Source organism: Bos mutus, chromosome 23 (genome assembly GCF_027580195.1).
Source record: "Bos mutus isolate GX-2022 chromosome 23, NWIPB_WYAK_1.1, whole genome shotgun sequence".
Lineage (NCBI taxonomy): Eukaryota > Metazoa > Chordata > Mammalia > Artiodactyla > Bovidae > Bos > Bos mutus.
This window is the reverse complement of record NC_091639.1, coordinates 34,076,063-34,098,230: the sequence shown is the minus strand read 5'-3', so window position 1 is coordinate 34,098,230 and position 22,168 is coordinate 34,076,063. Positions and strand designations below refer to the sequence as shown.

The 22,168-nt window shown below is 47.3% G+C and overlaps 1 protein-coding gene across 6 annotated transcripts; it reads left to right on the top strand.

Moving 5' to 3' along the window:
* Window positions 1–360: 360 nt before the first annotated feature.
* On the top strand, window positions 361–20,899 carry TAF8 (TATA-box binding protein associated factor 8). 6 transcript variants are annotated; one of them, XM_005900141.3, is made up of 9 exons: window positions 361–411; window positions 1,197–1,353; window positions 4,147–4,245; window positions 4,568–4,630; window positions 5,600–5,724; window positions 8,956–9,103; window positions 10,466–10,608; window positions 17,069–17,208; window positions 17,518–20,899. In XM_005900141.3, exons 1-9 carry the CDS (start codon window positions 367–369, stop codon window positions 17,528–17,530), a joined length of 933 nt encoding a protein of 310 aa, XP_005900203.1. In that variant the 5' UTR covers window positions 361–366; the 3' UTR covers window positions 17,531–20,899. The 6 variants fall into 6 exon arrangements, with proteins under 6 accessions (XP_005900203.1, XP_070216743.1, XP_070216747.1 ...); XM_070360642.1 differs by lacking the exons at window positions 17,069–17,208; window positions 17,518–20,899 and adding an exon at window positions 16,773–17,050; XM_070360646.1 differs by lacking the exons at window positions 17,069–17,208; window positions 17,518–20,899 and adding an exon at window positions 13,099–16,766.
* The last annotated feature ends 1,269 nt before the right edge of the window (window positions 20,900–22,168 follow it).

Here is a 22,168-nt window from a genome sequence, read left to right as displayed (position 1 = left end):
GAACCCACCGCTCACAAAAGGTCACGTGAGCCGGGGTGGGGGTGGGGGTGGGGGAGGTCACCTTGCGGACCTCGCAAGGCCTCAGAAAGCTCCCCTGGGCGCGCGTCGCCCCGCCCCCTGGCTCCCGCCCCTCCCCGCCCCCTGGCTCCCGCCCCTCCCCGCCCCCTGGCTCCCGCCCCGCCCCGCCCCCTGGCTCCCGCCCCGCCCCGCCCCCTGGCTCCCGCCCCGCCCCGCCCCCTGGCTCCCGCCCCGCCCCGCCCCCTGGCTCCCGCCCCGCCCCGCCCCCTGGCTCCCGCCCCGCCCCGCCCGCCCCTTAACTACAAGTCCCGTCGTGCCCCGCACTCGCGCACATTACGCCAGGGCAAGATGGCCGACGCGGCGGCCACTGCCGGGGCTGCGGGCTCCGGAACGGTAAGGGCGGGAGGCAGTCGCTGGGCCGGAGCCGAGACAGTCGGAGCATTCGGCAACTTTCCCCTTACCCGGGCTACGAACCCATACCCAGAAACCCAGCCCCACCCTGAACCCTACGTGGAGGAGGGTCTTTCAGGCCGTACGTGACTCTCCATCTCCCCCCCCACGCGCCATTCTCGAGACTTGGCAGCGGCCTCCGGAGTCGGTGGACCTGTGTACTGATTGGCCCGTTCTTTGTTGGAGGGGGAGGGGTTGGGAACCCGGAACAGCTCCTGATTGGTCCAGTGAGGCCGTTTTCGCCTTCTTATTGGCCCGCTAAAGTTGGGAGGGATTCCCATTTCAAAATAATTTAGGTTTCCTACTTTTTCTGTCGTCTTCTCAGCATCATGTGTTGTTTGTTGCTTTGACTCTCCTCGTTAGTGAAATGGTCTGGAGATGGGAAGAACGAGAAACAGAGATCACTTTTTTTCTGGGAGATGGGCACGAGTTCCAATCCCATCATCCATGTTTTTTCAGCTATATATTCTGAAAATCTGCTAAAATAGAAAAAACAGCCGCTTTGTGTTATGGAATTGTTAAGTGTTAGGTAGGCAGAAAGTTTGTCTCCGAATTTAGAGCCCCTAGGATGCTCAGTTACTGTTCATTTGGCCAAGAGCTATAAATCCAAAGTACCTGTAAGTATTTAGCAAAAGAACCTTTGCTTGCCAGTGACAGTATGTGAGCTCTAATTGCATCATTGTCCAGTGAATAAAAATGTTCTCTGTTTCTGGGCTGCTGATTCACAGAGATCAGGAAGTAAACAGTCCACTAACCCTGCTGATAACTACCATCTGGCCCGGAGGCGAACCCTGCAAGTGGTTGTGAGCTCCCTGCTGACAGAGGCAGGGTTTGAGAGTGCTGAGAAAGCATCTGTGGAAACATTGACAGAGATGCTGCAGAGCTGTAAGTACCAGGAAACGATAGGAAACAGTAGGCCTTCTTCCAGTCAAACATCTGTTCTGTGTCCTGCATCATGATAGTGTTGAAAAGGTTTAAGAAAAGGAAGGACACTGTTAAGCGACTAACAGGCTTTAGAATAAGATAGACCTGGGTGTAAGTTCTCACTCTGCCACTTAATAGCTTGGGTCAACCACTAAACTTCCTGAACCTCAATTTCCTTATTTGTGAAAAGGGCTAATAATTTGCACATTTTGGACTTTTGAGTATAAGTGAGATATATATGTAAAACAGTCAAAGCTGAAAATGTAAGCCCTCAATGACTTGTAGGTGGTGTTATTATTACTGTTTGTTCTCTATGCTCAAAGAATTTGCACTTTTATTGGAGAGTCAGGATTAAGTCCCATGAAATAGATGCCACACATTATATAATCAAATGCTATATTATGTGATACAAAGAGTGAGGGAGGATAAGTTTTACAAAATGGAAAAAAAAAAAACCCACCACTGCTTTTAAAAGAAAGTATCTTAAGATTTAGGAGCCTGGAATGGTCTCACACAGGGTTGTGCATAATCAATGTATTTCCCTCTTTGGGCCTTGGGTAGGGAAGGGAAGGATGAGATGAGGGATGGGGCATTAAGGTGTTTTGGGAGGAATCAGCCCTGTGAATGGAAGTGAGAGAAAGGTTTAGGTAGAGAGGGAAAAGTTCAAACAAAGAATTGGCCAGCTCAGCAGGGAACCCTGGAGGGATTATTGCCCATCAGAGTTTCTGACAGTAGGCCCCCAAAGCCCTGCCTTTGTAATCTTGATCAGTCATGGATGTGGGCTGCTCCAGGAAAGGTGTGATCTGGGGTGAGATGACTCTGCAGCTGATGTTTGGGACTTCAAAATACCAAATGTTTTCCTAAAGCAGCTATCTCAAACTCCTTTAGATTCTTAAATATTGAGGGTCCTAAGGAATTTTGTATACATGGGCTTTTTTTTATATAATATTCTCTCTTTTTTTTTTTTTAATTAAGCTCTTTTGGAGGCAGGGGCTGCTCTAGGTCTTTGTTGCTGCGTGCAGGCTTCCTGCAGATGCAGCGAGCAGGGGCTACTCTAGTTGCCGTGCATAGGCTTCTCATTGCAGTGGCTTCTCTTGTTGCAGATCACAGGCCCCAGGGTGCATGGGCTTTAGTCGTTGCAGAGTGTGGACTCGGTAGCTGTGGTACATGGACTGACTTGCCCTGCGGCATGTGGAATTTTCCTAGACCAAGGATTGAACTTGTATCCCCTGCATTGGCAGGTGGATTCTTAACCACTGGACCACGAGTGTAATATCAACATGGGCTTTATATAGAGAGATTTTGCCACATTAGAAAATGAAATTGAGAACATCCTAAAACAAGGATGCACATGGACACATTCCATTAGCCAGCAAAGCCATGATGTCATCACAGGTGACATAGCCTCTGGAAAACATGACAGAGAGTGAGAGTGGAAAAAGTCAAAGAATGTCTCATTTTATTATGAAAATACTTAAGTCCACAGGCTTTTTGTGTTTGTGTAAAATGGAGCACAATTTCAGAATTTTCCTGAAACTGCTCATCCACCTCTGAAGCCCATTCATGGAGCCTAGCCTCCTGTTTCCCCTTTCCCCTGAGGGACTTCTGAGTGACTGAAAAAGAGGTTTCAGCTTCAGGTAAAAGAAAAAAAAACTGACACCCAAATAATAAGACCTTTATTTATTTATTTTTTTGATGGCACAATATACATACCATAAAATTACGATTTTAATTACTTTTAAGCATTCAGTAGTGTTAAATATAGTCACAGTGGTGTCAGCCATCAGCACTGTCCATTTTCAGAACTTTACTTTTTCATGGTTCTGAACAGTAACTCTGTAGCCATGAACAACAGCCCCCTATCCCTCCTTCTTCCCAGCTCCTGGTAACCTCTAATCTAATTTTTGTCCCTATGGATTTTCTTTTTTTCTATATACCTCATGTAAGTGGAATCTTAAAATGTTTGACTGGTTGGCTTATTTCACTTAGCAGGATGTTTTCGAAGTTCATTCATGGGCTTCTCTGGTGGTCCAGTGGTTAAGAATCTGCCTTGCAATGCAGGGGACACGGGTTCAATCCCTGGTTCAAGAAGATTCCACATACCATGGGGCAGCTAAGGCTGTGAGCTCTAGAGCACGTGCTCCACAATAAGACAGGCCACCACAGTGAGAAGCCCGCGCTCCACAGGGAGGAGCAGCCCTCACTCTCTGCAACTAGAGAAAGCCTCTGGGCAGCGACAAAGACCCAGCACAGCCAACAACTTAAAAATTAATAAGTAAATAAATATTTTATAAAAACACAGGAAACCTAGATGGGAGGGAGTTTAGAGGAGAATAGATACATGTATATTATGACTGAGTCCCTTTGCTGTCTACCTGAAACTGTCACAGTATTGTTAATTGCATTGGCTATACTCCAATATAAAATACAAAGTTAAGAAAAAAACCAAAAAGTTCATTCATGTATCTTATATCAGAATGCCATTCCTTTTGAAGGCTGAGTAATACTCCGTTAAAGGTATAGACTACATTTTCTGGATGTGTTCCTCTGTGGATGGACGTTGGGCTGTCTCTCCCTTTTGGCTGCTGTGAACAGTGCTGCTGTAAACATGCAGACGCAAGTGTCTGTTTGAGTCCCTGTTTTCCTTTCACTCGGGTGTATACCTAAGAGTGGAGTTGCTGGCTCATATGATCGTTCTGTGTTTAACCATTTGGGAACTGAGAACAAGACTTTCTGCTTTTGATCCTTCCTTAGACATTTCAGAAATTGGAAGGAGTGCCAAGTCTTACTGTGAGCACACAGCCAGGACCCAGCCCACACTGTCAGATATTGTGGTCACCCTTGTCGAGATGGGTGAGTACATCTCCAGTTTCCATTTCTTCGGTGCAGCTGAGTTGGGAACATGAGAGAGAGAGAGGAGTCCCCAGGAGGCAGGCTGGTCTGCTGAATGTCCTTGAATCTCCTCGTGAGTCTCTGGTTTGCTTTCAGCTTGACAGTTATCACAAGAGGGTTCCTCTGAACCCCTGTAAGAGACCTCTTAACTCCTCTGGGGGACTCTGTTGGAGCTTCCTTTGAGTGGCAGCAAAGTCGGGAGTTTAAACTATTTCACCGCAGCATTACTTCCCGTTCCATGTTGAGTGGCCTAGGCAGTGATTTTTGTTTTCCTGTCTTTTAGGTTTCAATGTGGACACTCTCCCTGCGTATGCAAAACGGTCTCAGAGGATGGTCATCACCGCCCGTAAGTGACTGTGAACCAAGATATCCGATAGTGCTCAATTAATGCTGGTAGAGTGAAGTAATTGAATAGGGCAGGGACTGGTTATAGCTACTGCCTCACTGCAGGCTCCTTTCCATTATTTGGGGCTACCTACAGTGTAATCTTGATTTGGGCCGATGGAATTAGGTTGTGAAATTCATCTCGATGCTACTTGAGAAATATGAGAGTTCTTGTTCCTGCTTAGATCAAGAGTCAGTAAACTATGGGTACTGTGGCCCACCACCTATTTTTGTAAATAAACCTTTGTGGGTACACAGCCACATTTACTTATTACCTATGGTTGCTTTCTTGCTGTAATGGCAGGGTTCAGTAGTTGTGACAGACTGCATGACTTGCGAAACCTAAAATATTTACTTTTTGTCCCTTTATAGAAAAAGTTTGATGATCTCTGCCTTCGATACACTGAGCACCATAAACTGAGTTGGAGTAACTAGTTTGGGTTTATGGAACCTGGCAAGAATTCACTAGTTTGTTTTTGTTTCATCGCTCTTTTCAGGCTGGCATCTTTTTAGGAATCTCTCACGGCAGCAGTGGAAGGTGCCGTTTTAATCCCCTCCTCACTTAACTTTCCCTGGCTCAGTGTTTGTCTTTGTCACTTGGGTTCTTGAAAAGAGCGAGCAGCCCACCTAACTTGCTTAGTTCCTCAGGCCTCTCGTTTACCTAGTTAACTTGTCACAGCCACCAACTCACCTACCTGAGAGGCACACGGGCAGATTATTGTACATGGGAATGTCATCCCAGGTTAAGCAGAGGTTGGGGGCAGGGGTACCCTTTCAGGTCCTCAAGCCATTGAACGCCTTTTATTGGTAGAAGTACAAAGTGCCTGTTGCATAGAACACTGAGGTCCAGCGTTTATTTTGAGAAAAGGAGGGTCGGGTTAAGGACGCAAGACCTCTGGTGGAAGAGTAACCAGTCGTGACTCTGTTGCAGCTCCGGTGACCAATCAGCCGGTGGCCCCCAAGGCCCTCACTGCAGGACAGAACCGACCCCACCCGCCACACATCCCCAGCCATTTCCCTGAGTTTCCCGACCCCCACACCTACATCAAAACTCCGGTGAGTGACAAGGCCATGCTAGAGGCTGTGACTGATGCAAAAGCAGACTCAATTCTACCTGGCTGTCAGACTGGAGTCCATAAGTTTATCGGTAACAGGGTAGTTCAGGACTCAGAATGTCTCTCCTCCAAAATGTCTCCAATTTGGCTATCTTCTGCACTTTGCTGGCAAAAATAGAGTTAACGAAGAAATTGAAGCTGGCACAATTTTGCCTCTCCCATCCAGACACAAAAGTCAGTTCGGTTGCTCAGTTGTGTCTGATTCTTTGTAACCTCATGGACTGCAGCATGCCAGGCTTTCCTGTCCATCACCAATTCCCGGAGCTTGCTCAAACTCAGGTCCATCAAGTTGGTGATGCCAACCATCTCAACCTCTGTCATCCCTTTCTCCCCGCCGGCTTCAATCTTTCCCAGCATCAGGGTCTTTTCCACTGAGTCAGTTCTTCGCATCAGGTGGCCAAAGTACTGGAGTTTCAGCATCAGTCTTTCCAATGAATATTCAGGACTGATTTCCTTTACAACAGACTGGTTGGATCTCCTTGCAGGCCAAGGGACTCTCTCAAGAGTCTTCTCCAACACCATAGTTCAAAAGCATCAATTCTTTGGCACTCAGCTTTCTTTATAGTCCAACTCTCACATCCATACATGACTACTGGAAAAACCATAGCTTTGACTAGATGGACTTTTGTCAGCAAAGTAATGTCTCTGCTTTTTAATATGCTGTCTATGGTGGTCATAGTGCTTCTTCCAAGGAGCAACTGTCTTTTAATCTCATGGCTGCAGTCACCATCTGCAGTGATTTTGGAGCCCAAGGAAATAAAGTCTTTCACTGTTTTCATTGTTTCTGCATCTATTTGCCATGAAGTGATGGACTGGATGCCACGATCTTAGTTTTCTGAATCTTGAGTTCTGAGCCAACTTTTTCACTCCCCTCTTACACTTTCATCAAGAGGCTCTTTAGTTCTTGTTCACTTTCTGCCATAAGAGTGGTGTCATCTGCATATATGAGGTTATTGATATTTCTTCCAGCAATCTTGATTCCAGCTTGTGCTTCTTCCAGCCCGGCATTTCACATGATGTACTCTTCATATAAGTTAAAGAAACAAGGTGATAATATACAGCCTTGACGTGCTCCTTTCCCAATTTGGAACCAGTTTTTTGTTCCATATCTGGTTCTAACTATTGCTTCTTGACCTGCATACAGATTTCTAAGGAGGCAGGTCAGGTGGTCTGCTATTCCCGTCTCTTAAAGCATTTTCCACAGTTTATTGTGATCCACACAGTCAAAGGCTTTGGCATAGTCAATAAAGCAGAAGTAGATGTTTTTCTAGAACTCTTACTTTTTCAATGACCCAACAGATGTTGACAATTTGATCTCTGATTCTTCTGCCTTTTCTAAATCCGGCTTGAATATCTGGAATTTCACAATTCACATACTGTTGAAGCCTGGCTTGGAGAATTTTGAGCATTACTTTGCTAGCATATGAGATGAGTGCAATTGTGCAATAGTTTGAACATTCTTTGGCATTGCCTTTCTTTGGGATTGGAATGAAAACTGACCTTTTCCAGGCCTGTGTCCACTGCCAAGTTTTCCAGATTTGCTGGCATATTGAGTGCAGCACTTTCACAGCATCGTCTTTTAGGATTTGAAATAGCTCAACTGGAATTCCATCATCTCCACCAGCTTTGTTCATAGCAATGCTTGCTAAGGTCCACTTGACTTCCCATTCCAGGATGTCTGGCTCTAGGTGGGGGATCATACTATTGTGGTTATCTGGGTCATGAAGATGGTTCTGGTTCTTCTGTGTATTCTTGCCATCACTTGTTAATATCCTCTAGATACAAAAGTACCTAGCCACATAAAGAAAAGACCTATTCCACAAAACATTGATAGTAATTCTTGGTTAGAGTGTAGCCAAGTGTTGTTTTGTGTATGCTTTTCTGGGTTTTCCAAATTTTCCATAATAGGTAAGAGTTATTTTTGAAATCAGGGTAAAAGTTACTTAAAACATACTTGGTGGGACTTCCTTGGTGGTCCAGTGGTTAAGACCACTGTTCCACTGCAGGGGCATGAATTTGATCCCAGGTCGGGGAACTAAGATCCTGCATCCCATGTGGCACAGCCAAAAAAAAAAAAGCTTGGTAATATGAAATGTAATTTATCATAGGAGAAAGCAGTGGCACCCCACTCCAGTACTCTTGCCTGGAAAATCCCATGGACGGAGGAGCCTGGTAGGCTGCAGTCCATAGGGTTGCTAAAAGTCGGACACGACTGAGCGACTTCACTTTCACTTTTCACTTTCACGCATTGGAGAAGGCAATGGCAGCCCACTGCGGTGTTCTTGCCTGGAGAATCCCAGGGATTTGTTTGCTCTTTTACGTGCAAGTTATAATGTAATTCCATATGAAAACAACGTACGTTGGAAGATTATCTGACCCTTATTCAAGGTTCGGGAAACCTGTTGGCTCCTTTTTAGTGGCAACTACATGATAGCCTATGCTCTTGCATTTTTTGAAATCTTGGTTTAAATCTTGGTGGAATACGAAGTCACAGGTCTGATTCTAGGTTCAGTTTATTTTGAAACTTTAACAGCTCTCATAGTTGAAAAAGATACATTACAAAGATAGGTGGCATCTTAGGCTGTCCTTAATAAACCATAAGAGTAATTTTTTTTCATTCTCACCTACCAATTATTTGAAGAATTTTGTTAATTAAATTTCTAACTTTTATAATAAATGTCAAGCAGTTGTCTTAAAAATAATCGTAAGATCTTGCTTTTTAATGTTTTTTAAGCAGAGTGTTCAGGATCTCATCAAATTCTTCATTTGGGGAAGATTTCAAACATGTCAGAAAATCTTGTTATCACATTACACCAAGGGTCCTGGGTGGTCCCATCAGGGCTTGGAGGGGGTTAGAGGTGGACAATTCCCCATTCTCCCTTGAGGATACATTTCTTATGCCTGAGTCCAGCTGTCATGGTAGCTAAATGAAGGCCTAGGATCAATCACTATATAAATATTTGTACATTTCTTAATTTTTAAGATTCAAAGTAAATGTTAATGATAGTCTTATTGCTTTCTTTGTGCCCTTCCACCGCCCTTGGAGATCTCTGCTCTGGGTGACGGTAGAGGGTCATTTAAAGGGTGGGAGGACAGAGCAACAGCAAGGCAGGGACTCAAGAGCAGTGCGATCACGGGTATTTTCTCTGCGTCTTTGCTACTCTCCCTTTAGACGTACCGCGAGCCCGTGTCAGACTACCAGGTCCTGCGAGAGAAGGCCGCGTCCCAGAGACGCGACGTAGAGCGGGCACTCACCCGTTTCATGGCCAAGACAGGCGAGACCCAGAGTCTTTTCAAAGATGACGTCAGCACGTTTCCACGTGAGTCTTTCCCCTCTGTGGACCCTGCCTTCTCCTTGAGGCATCGTCCTCTCTTCCCTCCCTCATTGTGGTTGGAAGAAACAAGTAAGCTTTGTCCTTATCTTGGGTGGAACTTGTTCTTCAGATTTCTGGCTCTTTTTTCCAGATCTTCAGGGCCTGTCCCTAACGATCACTCTAAAATAGTCATGACCTGTGTTGGAAGTGGATGCTTGAGGTTCGTTGAGTTGAGGTCACCTCAAGGGTGACTGAGCCCTGGGCGTTGGGGAGGCTCATCCGGTGAGAAGGCAGCCCTGGTGGTAGAAGGACCTGGCGTCAGGGTCCAGGCAGTTACAGAGCCAGGCTTCACCTTCGTGGTATCCTCTCACAGGGCCCACCACTGAAGTTCTCATCTCAGCACTACCATTTCGCTCTGTGACCAAGTTCCTTCCTCCATCAGCCTCAGGGTTTCCCTAGGGGAGCGAGGGCGATGGGCTTGGATGGGTCAGCAGGCTCCTCGTGGATCCTCGCTGTGTTCCTGGCCATGGATCTACAGCAGCTAGGTTACTAAGTCCAGAAACTATGCTGATCACTTCCCTTCTGTTACCTCGTGAGCTCCTTGAGTGAACCTCTGAGTCAGGAACTATTTCCACTGCCCTTCCAAGAAGCCAAGGCTTCTAGAGAAAAGCAATGGAGTAATTTGCCGAAGGTCACATGGTGAGCAGATGGTATTCAGACCTAGTTCTTTCTGTGTGCAGGACCCACACCTGAGCCATGTTGAAACGAATCTTTGAGTGTCTCCTGTTAATTCTACCATAGAAGTATACACAGAGACTTTCTTTCAATTTTTTTTAAACAGTAATTTCTCCTCGGCCTCATTGCTTTTTGGAGGAATTGGATTGCTCCTTTACCTGGAGTGCCCTCCAGCTCCATGGATATACTCCAGGCCAAGAGTTCTCAGGTCCACTGTCAGGACTTGGTCCTTCAGGCTGAAGGGATCCATATCTTTGCTCTAGTAATGAAGCTGAGGGGCTAACTGGCCTCGGGTATAAGATCCCTAAGCTGATGCTTCGCTAGGATTCAGCCCCAGTCCTCTCTGGTGCTTGGTAAAAGAAGCTCTGAAGTCATATTGCCTGGGTTCATATCCCACTCTGCCACTTCCTGTGTGTTTGAGGGGGTCTCATAACCTCTCCATTCTTCAAGTTCCCCATCTGTAAGATGAGGCTGGTAATTGTACTTGTTTAGTAAGGTGGAGATGAGGATTAAAGGTAACGTGTAAGTGTTACCTGGCCCATGGTGAGTGCCCCAGCGTGTGAGCCATCCCTGCCGCTGGGTGCTGCTCACTGATGTGTCGTAAGGCTCCTGGCCTCTCTTCCAATCCCCCAGTGATCGCTGCCAGGCCTTTCACCATCCCCTACCTGACGGCTCTTCTTCCGTCCGAGCTGGAGATGCAGCAGATGGAGGAGACGGATTCCTCGGAGCAGGACGAGCAGACGGACACAGAGAACCTCCCTCTTCACATCAGCCCGGTGAGTCCAGCCTTCCGTCTGCTTCAGCGCACCCCCCCACCCCCACCCCCGCAGTGCTGCTCACTGCCTGTCTCCCCAGGGGTTGGACAGGACCCCCTCAGTCTCTGGCCTCTTGTGAGGGACTTGCATGATGGGCCTGTGGTGATGTGATCTCTTGCTCCCTGGGGATTCGTTCAGTCATCCAGCAGATACTGAATGAGCCCCTGCCAGAGTCAGGCATGTGTCAGGTGCTGCGAAATTAGCAGAAGGCAAAATAGACAAAACATCCTGCCCTCACGGAACTAAGGAAAAATGAGACCTTAGGGGACAGGAGTAGGTATGGGCCTGGGGGTGTGGTATTAGACAGGGTGAGTGAGAGGTGGATAGGTAAGCGAAGGCCTGAGGGAACAAGGCCTGCACTTTTCTGGGAGGGGAGCCTTCCCCGCAGAGGAAATGGCAGATGCAAAGGCCCCGAGGTGGGAACTGCTGTGTTGAAGAAGAGCAGAGGCCGTGGGGGTGACCAGGGGGACGCGAGTAAGAGGGGAGCAGCAGGGGACGGGGTCAGGGAGCTCCCGGGGCTCAGGTCTTCACGGTACACCAGCACTTGGGCTTTTTGTCCGTGAGATGGGAGCCGCGGGACCTGCTAAGCAGAGGTGGGTCTCGGGATGGGTGAGGTTGTGCGGTCGAGGTGGACTACACAGGGTGAGGGCGGAGCAGAGCCCGCTCGGGAGGCTGGTGCAGGAAGCTGAGAGACGGTGGCAGAGGGAGAGACATGGTCAGGTAGATTATTTAGCCAAATTCTAGATAATTTTCAGAAAAGAACCGACTGATAGAGTGAATGTGAGAGAAAGAGAGTCAAAGACAAATGCAAGGTTTTTTGCCTGAACAGTAGGAAAGAAGCACTTGCCTTCAGCCAAGAAGGGGGAGGTTTTGCGGTAGAACAAGGGTAGCGGGGGAACCAGGAGTTGAGGTGTACATGAGGTAAGTTTGAGATGCTTATTATATCCGGGTGGTGAGATCAGGTAGGGGCCTCCCTAGTGGCTCAGTGCTAAAGAATCCTCCTGCCAATGTAGGAGCTGCAGGAGATGCAGGTTTGATCCCTGGGTCGGGAAGATGCCCTGGAGAAGGAAATGGCAACCTACTCCAGTATTCTTGCCCGGATAATCCTGCCCGGATAAACCCGGAGGAGCCTGATGGGCTGCAGTCTGTGGAGTCACAAAAAGTCATGGTGCTGTCAGGTAGGAAGGTGTTTGGGCTCAAAGTGCAAGTCTGGGAGTCCTCAGCATGTAGATAGTGTTGAAAACCACGAGAGACCAGATGAGTGCCTAGGGAGCAATGAGGATAAAAAAGAGAAGTACCAGGACTGAGCCCTGGGGCTCTGCACTGTTCAGCAGGTGAGGAGACAAGGAACCAGCCAAGGATGTGGAGAAGGCACAGCAGGGAAGGTGGCGCATCCTGGACGCCAAGGGAAGAAAGCTTCAGGAGGAGGAGAGTGATCCGCTTGATCTGCTATGTCTGCACCTGTGGCTGGTTCCAGCCATGTGAGGACCGAGACTTTGTCCCTTAGATTTGGCAATGCCATTTCAGGAAGAATGAGAGCAAGTGAATTCAAAGAGAATGGGAGGAGAGAAACTGGACTTAGTGAGTACAGACTTGTGTTGTTCTTCACAGTGGCGAGTAGTCCACAGGCAACTAAGTCTAAATTGATGTAAATTAAATATAACAAAAAATTCAGTTCCTTAGTCACACCAGCTGCATTTCTGTAGCCACCTGTGACTCCTGCTACCCTGCTGGGCAGTGCAGACATGAACAGTTAAATCATCACATAAAGTTCCATTAAATGTAGACCGTGATTTCAAGGAATTTTGCTGTGGTGGGAAGGAGAGAAATGGAGTGGTAACTAAAGGGAAAGAATTAAGGTCAGAGAGGTGTGACAAGATGCCTGTGCTGATGGGAGTGATCTGGTAAAGTTGATTCAGGAGAGGAAAACATTTTGGAATGATGATCTTTGGTAGGGCAGGAATCCAGTACCCCAAAGGAGGGGTTAACCTGATTGTGGACTTTTCCCAGCCAGGATAGGAGACAAAGAGTGTGGACAGAGACAAAGGTTGAGGAGGGGAGTGTGCGCGTGGAAACTTGGGGGTGTTCCTTTCTGGTTATGATGTATTGTCCTCCGCAAGTAAGAGGGTAAGAGCCACTCTTATTTATGCATCAGGAGAGAAAGTTCCAAGTAGAGGCACAGACCTGCCAGAAGCTCTAATGCCTTTAAGGCTTATTGGACCCTTAGAGTGAGGTTGCCATATTCATCTGTCCTTTAAGGCTGGCCCTGGCTTTTAAGCAAGAGGTGGCTCAGTGGTTGTAACCAGACTGAGGCTTCTCTGAGCTGTGAGGCCCCAGGTGGTAGCCCGCAACCCTGGGATGCAGGTGGAGAGTGCCAGTTCTGACTCTAGTTTATTGACGGTCTCCCTTGCCTGATCACATATCTCTTTAATATTGAATTATTCCTTTCAGAATTAGGGCTGGCGGCCCGTGGCTTTACGTAAAGCAGAGGAGCTTGTTATCCTACGCTTCTGGTTTGGACTCTGTTAAGTCGGTCTAAGATATGGTGATTGGGTCATGGACTAAGATGAGGTTCACCTTATGAGAAGGAGGAATCTTCTAAACAAGCATCACAATCCCTTTGTAAGTAAGCTCAAGAGCTTGCAGTTGAGTTACTTAACACCCTGGGGAGTGACTTAGATGAGGTCATGGCGGTGAGTGCAGCGAGGCGGACTGGATGTCAGGAGCTGCCTGAGGACTTCAGGATCCCTGGAGGCCAAGCCAGACAGCAAAGAGTAAAAAGACCTGAGCCTGGGGAGTCAGACTGGCCTGGCTGCAAATCCAGACCGGGCTGCTTTCCACTACGTGATGTTGGTTGCCTGACCCAGCATCTGAGTCTGTTTCCTTACAAATGAGAATGCCTACTTCAAGGGGAAGTGAGGAGCCTGAGATAAAATCAGCTCATCTATGTTGGGTGCTTGGCATACGGCAGCCCAAGGCACCCCTGCCCACCCCCTCCCCACCCCTGTTGTATGGCCGTGTGCTCTTCTGTACAGAACAGAGAAATAAAAATCTTCAAGAGAAGGATTCCAGCAACAATTTTTGGACAATCAATTGGGCTTGTTATTTTGTTGGACTGGCAACAATCAAACATTTAAAATCCGGAATGTACAAAAAGATGTGTGGTGACCCTCTTTCACTCTCCCTTTCCCTCCTACAGAGCAGCCAGCATCACCACTCTCTTGTGAATCCTTCTAGAGACTTTGTTTGAATTTATTTTTTTGGCCATGCTGTGCAGCACGTGGGATCTTACAGTTCTCCGACCAGGGAGCAAACCTGTACTCCCTGCATTGGAAGCGTGGAGTCTTAACCACTGGGCCGCCGGGGAAGGCCTTAGAGATGCTTTTTAATTGTTGTTTTGAACATACGCAGCAAATTGCAGTTTTTACCCCTTGCTTTCTTCCCTTGTGGAGCTACTTGGCGGTCATTCCACATCCTTGTATGCGGAGCTGTTTCGCCCCTCCCTATAGTTCCACCCTCTTGTGTGGACTTTACAAGCCAGTCCCCTGTGGACATTAGGTTATTTCCTGTCTTTATACACACATTGTTAACAAGGAGTTCACTAACTGGTGTTTTAACGTGTTCTTTTATCTGTGGAGGACAAAGCTCTCACGGACTGTTGCTAGGTAGTTACTTTGTTGAGCTTGGTTCTAGTTTCTCTATCTAGGAACATGAAGGGGCTCTTCATTTTAAATTGGTGTATCAGATGATTATTTTCTCGTACATTCGAACCAGCTGCCGTCTGCAGGCAATCCCAGTGCCTCACCCTTTACTCTTTTCTGAACAATATACCATTCACTAATTCAACAAGTATTTACTTAATACCTGGTAGGTGCCAGACATTGTTCTGGGTGCTTGGGACACATCAGTGACCAGCACAAAGACAACCGCTGCCTCTTGGCAGCCCATGTGCTGGCAGTGGGGGCTTGACCATGAAGCGTAACACGTAAATCCGTCACTATATCGTATGTTAAAGATGAAAAGTGCTCTGGGTGCAGGCGGGGGCACTGAGTAGGGAAAGATCCAGGGTAAAGCTGGAGGTTTCCGTTTTACGTAGGGTGCTCAGGGTACACATCATAGGGAAGGTGACATCCGAGCCGTCTTGAAGGAGGTGAAGGATTGAGCCTTGGGCTCTCTGGGGCAGTGTCCTGGAAAGGGAACAGTAGGAAGGCGAGAGGGGCTGTGACTGAGGCCGGTGGGATGGGCGTGGGGGAGAGGAAGAGGGAGAGGTCAGGTCAGGAAAGGCCTTGTGAGCAGTGTGAGGAGCTGTCTTCCCATTGGGTGAAGTGGGAGTCATGAGAGGATGTGGGGCGGAGGAGGGGCAGGTCTGAGTTGCTCCAGGGAGCATTGGCCGTGCTGGTGACCACGGGCAGGCAGAGGATGGACTGTGACGGGATGGCTGTTAGGAGGCGGCTGTCCATCCAGGTGGGACACAGCAGGGGGTCCTACCAGGGGGTTCCACTAGAAGTAATGGAAGTAGATTCTGCCTATATTCTGAAAGTAAGGCCGAGAAATTTTCCTAACAGATTGGCTGGGGGATATATCAGAGAAAGAAGAAAAGCAGGCATGACCGGATTTTGGGGCTTGGGCCAAGGGGAGAATGGAGTTGCCATCACCTATGGCAGTGGGAGGAGCTGTTTGTGCTCGGGGTTGTTTCAGGCACATTGAATTTGAGATGCCTGGAGATGGCAGGTGGTAGAGTGACAGTGGCCGTGCAGGCCTGGAGGTCACGGGAGAGGTGACAGCTGGGTGGGTTCAAGTGGGAGGTGTTGCCGTGGAAATGGTGTTGGAACCCGAGGCTGGAGGCAGCACCCTTGGGTGCCTGGGGTTCACACAGAGCATACACATTGCCTGAGTCTGGCCTTTCTGAGCCCAAGTCACTCCTGACAGTCCTTTTTACTCCCACCTTTTCTTTACAAATCTCAGTTTAGTTACTTTATTTCTTTCATCTACTTCTCCTATCCCTGATGACAGCGTCCTCTGCCCTGCTGTCTTCTGACAGCGCCATCTCCTGCTTGAGGTCAGATCCTCTTTTGCCTCAAGTTATACAACAGCTGACCTGGTGGCTCAAATGGTAAAAAATCTGTTTTTAATGCAGGAGACCCCGGTTTCATCCCTGGGTCAGGAAGATCCCTTAGAGAAGGAAAAAGCAACCCACTCCAGTATTCTTGGCTGGAGAATCCCATGGACAGGGGAGCCTGGTGGGCTATAGTCCACGGGGTTGCAAAGAGTCGGACACGACTGAGTGACTAACACACGCAGACCAGGAACCTCAGTGACGGAGCCTTTGGCCTGTCACCAGGGGGTGCAGCCCAGCCAGCAGCTTCTGGTCACTTACTGCCACTTGGGCCTGAGCCCTTCGTGTGATTCCCCCCAACGCCTCTCCTGCAGCTTCTGCTCATTTTAAAGAAGTTGGAAAATAGAGAGTGTAAAAAAGGAAGGGAAAATCAGCCACCCGTATTTCCAGAAGCAGTTTGTAAAACTTCAGCATCATCGCTGTTTTCTATGTCTGCATCCCATTGTGCTTTAAAAAAAAAAAATCTTCAAGATCGTATTGAATATACTCAAACGTATAAACTTTTCTCCAAAAATCACTTTTCTTGAAAAATGAACAGTGAGAGGCCTGATCCACGGGCCACATGTGGAGGTGGTGGATGCCATTCCCATGTTGGTGCCTTCGTGGGAGCTCTCCGGGCTCCAGCAATTTCCGGCCTTCGCTGGGATATGACCATTGGCACCACGTTGCAAGTACCAGATGCTTGAGAATTTGTGGGGAAGGAGATCATGATTTACATGAAGTTAGCTCCAGGAGGGGCTCCGTGCACACGATCTGTTCTGGTCCGGTACCTCTCAGTCCTGCAGGGGACCGAGGGCCCCTTCTCTCTCTCTCTAAGTTTTAAAAAGTATTTATTTGATTGCGCTGGGGCTTCCTTGTGGCACTCCGGATCTCTTATCTTTGTTGTGGCATGTGGATTCTAGTTCTTTGACCAGAGATTGAACCTGAGCCCCCTGCCTTGGGAGCAAGAAGTCTTAGCCACTGGGCCACCAAGGAAGTCCCACTTCTCTTTTTCTTTATGTCCCCACAGGCTGAAGCATCTGACTTGTGGTCCCTGACTCCCTGGCCCCCCAGCTCTCTGTCCCCTTCCGACTCCTGTCCCTGCCTTCTCAGGATCTTGTGTTCTGTGCTCCACTGTGTCACCTGGCACTCCCGCCTTCCTCTGATCGCAGCCACTGCCTGGCCTCCTCTGGGGCAGAGAGAGGCCCATTAGCCCAGCTTCTGATTTCTCAATGAGAAGGGTGCTTGTAGTGGTTCTTAGCCGCAGGCATGATCACTTTCCTTATGCTGCTGGTTGTTTTGCTTTATTTCGGCTTTTGCTCAAAGGATGATTCTGGAGCCGAGAAGGAGAACACCTCTGTTCTGCAGCAGAACCCCTCCTTGTCGGGGAGCCGAAATGGGGAGGAGAGTATCATCGATAACCCCTATCTGCGGCCCGTGAAGAAACCCAAGATCCGCAGGAAGAAGTGAGTTGGAGGCTGGGGTGCAGAGACGCCTCCCCGTCCAACCGAGGTGGTCTTCTCTGCTCCTGGGCAGAAAAGAGAGGCTCATGGTGGGTCTGAGCCTTGGGCAGAGCTACTTGGGTGACAGGAAGTGTTCCCCCCCTTCCTCTCCATCCTCGTTTCCTGCACGTACCTCTTTCTTGTTGCATGGAGGTTGAGCATCCTGCAGCCCAGGGACCAACCCGCACAGCCCAGCAGTTTTTGTTCCCCTCACCAGAAGGAGAGCTGGTGGGGCCCCGCCAGGTGGGCTCCAAGGATTCCTCTTCTTTCTAGGTCCCTCTCCTGAGCCGAGAAGGAAGCCTGCCTTGTACAGAGGTGTGGATGCCACCCTCCTGGGCGAGTTAAAGCCACTCGAGGGAAGAGGAAGGTGGTCGTCTCGGGTTGAGCCGAGGCTGTGGGGTGTGAACCAGGCATGATTTTAATAGCCAACTCTATTACAATTACCTATTCTCGCTGGATTTTTGGGTTGATGAAGAAATGATGAGACTTTTAATCAGCTGGCCATACCATGGGGTACAGGAATGGTGAATTCATTTATAATCATGGAACTTGATTCTTTGAAACCTGGGAGACGAGAGAAGGTAGCAGAGAGAAAGGGCTCTCTGCCTGCTGTGCTCGTTGCCAGAAAGACAGTGTGCTTAGTTTGTGTTTCAGGATATCTGGACCCTTTCCTTGGCCAACAGTTTGTGGCACCAATTTATCATCCTAGAAACTCCTTATTTCTCTGCTTGCCTGGGCTGCAAGTGCCCTGTTGATTTGGTTGAAGGTGACTTGCCCTTTTTCAATATGTTGGAAGCAGGAGGCTCACCAATTGCAGCCTCATTGTAGGGCCAGCAGGAGTCAGGAGGCGTGACCAGATGCCTTCATGGGGAGGAGAGTGGAAGACAGCACTGACTCTCATCAGCACCTGATGCAATCTCCCTGAGGCAGGGCAGTGCCCTCTCCTGAGAGGTTTATCATTTACTGTCCTGTCATGGAACATGTGCCTGGGAACGACCAAGTTCTGCACCATCCTAGGAAAAGAGATTTTTCTTTGGCAAGACCCTACATCAGTGGATGTACTATGCTATGATTTGATAGCAGAATAATTGATTTTATACAATAGGAAAAGGATCGATGGGACTGGGAGGTGGTAGGGATGAGATTTTGAAGGCCGGGCTTGGCCATATGGTCCAAAGGCTGAGAAACCTGGCAGGTCTGCTGGAGGCTGGCATGGATAGAAGGCCATGTGCCCACCTTACGGCAGAAGTGGGCCAAGAAGAACCCGCATGTCTGAATCTGCCCAAGCTCTTTGCCTCTTCATCCTTGATGTGCCTACAAACCAAGAAAGGAAGATGCTGGGCAAGCTGATACCTTTGGCTGATCTCCAAAGGAAAAGGTTTTCAAACTTAAGTCTGAGGAAGAGAAATGCCAGTGAAACTTGGAAGTTAATACACAGAAAACACGAGACCCTGGGTAAAGTCCTTAGGTCCATCCTGAGCTCTCCTGATACTCAGCCTCTGCAGTCATCTCTTAGTCTTCCATCCTTTTGGTTGAATTTGAAAACTCAAAAAGCCTGGCAGCCTGCTGACAGCAGGCAGCAGGCTCCATGTGCTGGCCTCACTATTCTCTAAACACATCATCCCACTGGCTGGAAGGAAAGTGCTGCTATCAGTAACTGAACAAGGGAAGCAGAATGAGAAAATCGGATTCCCCAGCTCTAGACCAAATAAGAGTTTCCCCCGTCTGTAGTGACCTGAAACCCTTCCAGTTACAGTCGTCAGATCGGACCTGTGCTGACCCCTTCCAAGCTTGTCATTTGGCTCTTTGTTAAGTTTAAATACAGTTCCAGGGTCGAGCCATGGCAGGTACAGGGAAAAATTCCACTTCTTGGAGTGGTCATTCCAGCAGTTTCTCCTGATACTTCCCAGAAAAGCCCCTGTTGATGCTGTAATGCTGAGTGATGAGGTGAAATTTGGAAAAGAATTGCCCTTGTGCTGTTGAGACTTCAGAGGCCATGCTGCTCTAATTCTGTCCTGAACGAAACACTGGGATATGCTTGGACAACCTGAAACTTTGACCCAACTCTTACTGTGTAAAAACTGCATGATCCTCACTGTATATTTATAAATGTTTATTTTTTATAACTTTGGGAGAATGCGTGGAGGGAAAAAGTAGTCAATGAAATCAAATTAAGCATGTGATTTATGAGCTCTTAATAAAAGGTCATGGCACCCCACTCCAGTATTCTTGCTTGGAAAATCCCATGGACGGAGGAGCCTGGTAGGCTGCAGTCCATGGGGTTGCCAAGAGCCGGACACGACTGAGCGACTTCACTTTGACTTTTCACTTTCATGCATTGGAGAAGGAAATGGCAACCCACTCCAGTGTTCTTGCCTGGAGAATCCCAGGGACGGGGGAGCCTGGTGGGCTGCCGTCTATGGGGTCGCACAGAGTCGGACACAACTGAAGCGACTTAGCAGCAATAAAAGGTCATAATAAACTTTGTGAATGAAACAATTACAAGCATTGAACTCAATTTGTATGGAAAAGTTACAGCATTGAGTAAGGCTGTGTAAGTTAGGCTTAGTCCTAAACTAAATAGTCTAAAGTTTTTCATTTGGGAAGTCTGCAAACACAAAACTAGTGTTTTCCCTATGTATTATTCACCCAGCTTCAACATTTAGCAACATCTTTTCAATTCTGTTTCATCTATGTCTTCTACTGTTTTGTTTTTTTAATTACTAGAATATATTTTAAAACAAACCTAAGAGCTGTATCATGTAATCTGTAAATATGTTGTTATGCATCTCTGATAGACTTTTTAAAGTTTTTTTTCAGGTAATTACAGATTGAGAGGATGTTACCCCCACTCCAAAAAAAAAATGTTTTACCAGGGAGGTTACTGGTAGCATCTCAAATAACTAATATCAAACCCAAGAAAATGACGTTGGTACAATCCACAGAGCTTATCCAGATTTCACCTTTGTGTGTGTGTGTAATTCTATATAATTATGTTGTGTAAATTCACAGTCAAGATATCGAACATTGGGGAGCAGGCAGGGATAAACTGGGAGGTTGGAGTTGACATACGGACTACTACAGATGAAAAAGAGGACTTCCCTGGTGGTATAGTGGATAAGAATCCACCTCCCAACGCAGAGGACGTGGGTTTGGTCCCTGGTCTGGGAAGTATCCACAGGCGGAGGAGCAACTAAGCCCATGTGCCAGAACAAGAGTAGCCTGAGCTCTGGAGCGTGCAAGCCCCAACTGCTGAGCCCACGTGCTGCAGCTGCTGAACCCTGAGCACCCAGAGCCTGTGCTCGGCGACGAGAAGCCGTCGCAGTGAGAAGCTCGTGCACAGCAACGAAGATAGCCCCCGCTCACCGTAACTAGAGAAATGCTGCATGCAGCGACGAAGACCCAGTGAAACCAAAAAAAAAAAAATCACCATCAAAGTTATAGATAACTAGTAAGGACCTACTCTGTAGCACAGGGAACTCTACTCAATACAGTGACCTATATGAGAAAAGAATCTAAAAAAGTGGAGATATGTATATGTATAACCGATTCACTTTGTTGTATAGCAGAAACTAACACGACATTGTAAATCAACTTGCCCCAATAAAGTTTTTTTAAAAATTCAGAGCATTCTCATAACCATAAAGTTCCTTCGTGTTGTCTTCTTATAACCATATCCACCTCTCACATCTTCCCCATCCCTACCCTCCGGCAACCACTGCTCTCCTTTCTCCATTTCTTTAATTTTATGTTTAAAACATCACATAAGTGGAATTGTGAGGTTTGTAACCTTTTGAAATTGGCTTTTTCACTCAGCATGAGGAGTGAGAGCCGTCCAGGTGGGTGTGTGTCAGCAGCTCCGCTATTGCCGAGTGGTGTTCCAGGTGTGGATGTACCGTGTTTGTTTAACCATTCGGCTGTTTCCAGTTTGGGGCTCTTACGGCTAAAGCAGCTGTGAACAGCTGTGTATAGGTTTTTATGTAAACATAGGTTTTCATTTCTCTACAAATACCCAGTAATGCAACCACTGGGTCCTATGGTAACTGTATGTTTCATTTAAAAAAACAACTAACTTCCACAGGGGCCTGTATCATTTTGCTTTCCTACTGGCAATGTATGAATAAGTCAGTTTCTCCACAGCCTCACCAGTATTTGATGTTATCATTTAAACAGTTGTTTTAGCCCTTCTGATAGGCATGTGATAACACTCACTGTGATCTTACTTTGCCTGTCCCTGATGGCTAGATGTTGAACACGGTTTCATGTGCTTTTTGCTGTCTGTGTATCTTCTTTGGTTAGTTACTCATTTAAATCTTTTGTCCATTTTCTAACTGGATTGCTTCTTTGTTTTTAGATTTCTTTATATATTCTGGATACAAGAACTTTGTCAGACATGTGGTTTGTAAATACTTTTTCACACTCTGTAGCTGGTCTTTTCATTTGCTTCACAGGGATCTTTTGGAGAGCAAAAGTTTTTAATTTTCATGAAATCCAATTTATTTTTTCTTTTATAGATTGTTTCTGTTGACAGGCCTAAAACCTCTTTATTGAGCCCTAAGTCCTGAAGATCTTTTTCTATATTTTTTCTAATATTTTAATAAATACATGTTTTATGTTTTAGGCCTTGATCTATTTTTTTTTTTTATTTTTATTGAAGGATAATTGTTTTATAGAAGCAGTCATAGATATACATATATCCCCTCCCTTTTGAACCTCCCTCATATCTCTCACCCCTTCCCACCCCTCTAGGTTGATACAGAGCCCTTGTTTGAGTTTCCTGAGCCATACAGCAAATACCCGTTGGCTGTCTATTTTACATATGGTAATGTAGGTTTCCATGTTACTCTTTCCATACATCCCACCCTCTCCTCCCCCTCCCCATGTCCATAAGTCTAGTCTCCATGTCTGTTTCTCCATTGTTGCC

Bases quoted from the DNA above. Each gene is read 5' to 3' on its own strand.
- TAF8 (XM_070360642.1), top strand. From the start codon at position 367: ATGGCCGACGCGGCGGCCACTGCCGGGGCTGCGGGCTCCGGAACG. The intron at 412-1,196 runs GTAAGGGCGGGA...GCTGATTCACAG, and splicing joins GGGCTGCGGGCTCCGGAACG to AGATCAGGAAGTAAACAGTC. The intron at 4,631-5,599 runs GTAAGTGACTGT...ACTCTGTTGCAG, and splicing joins GAGGATGGTCATCACCGCCC to CTCCGGTGACCAATCAGCCG.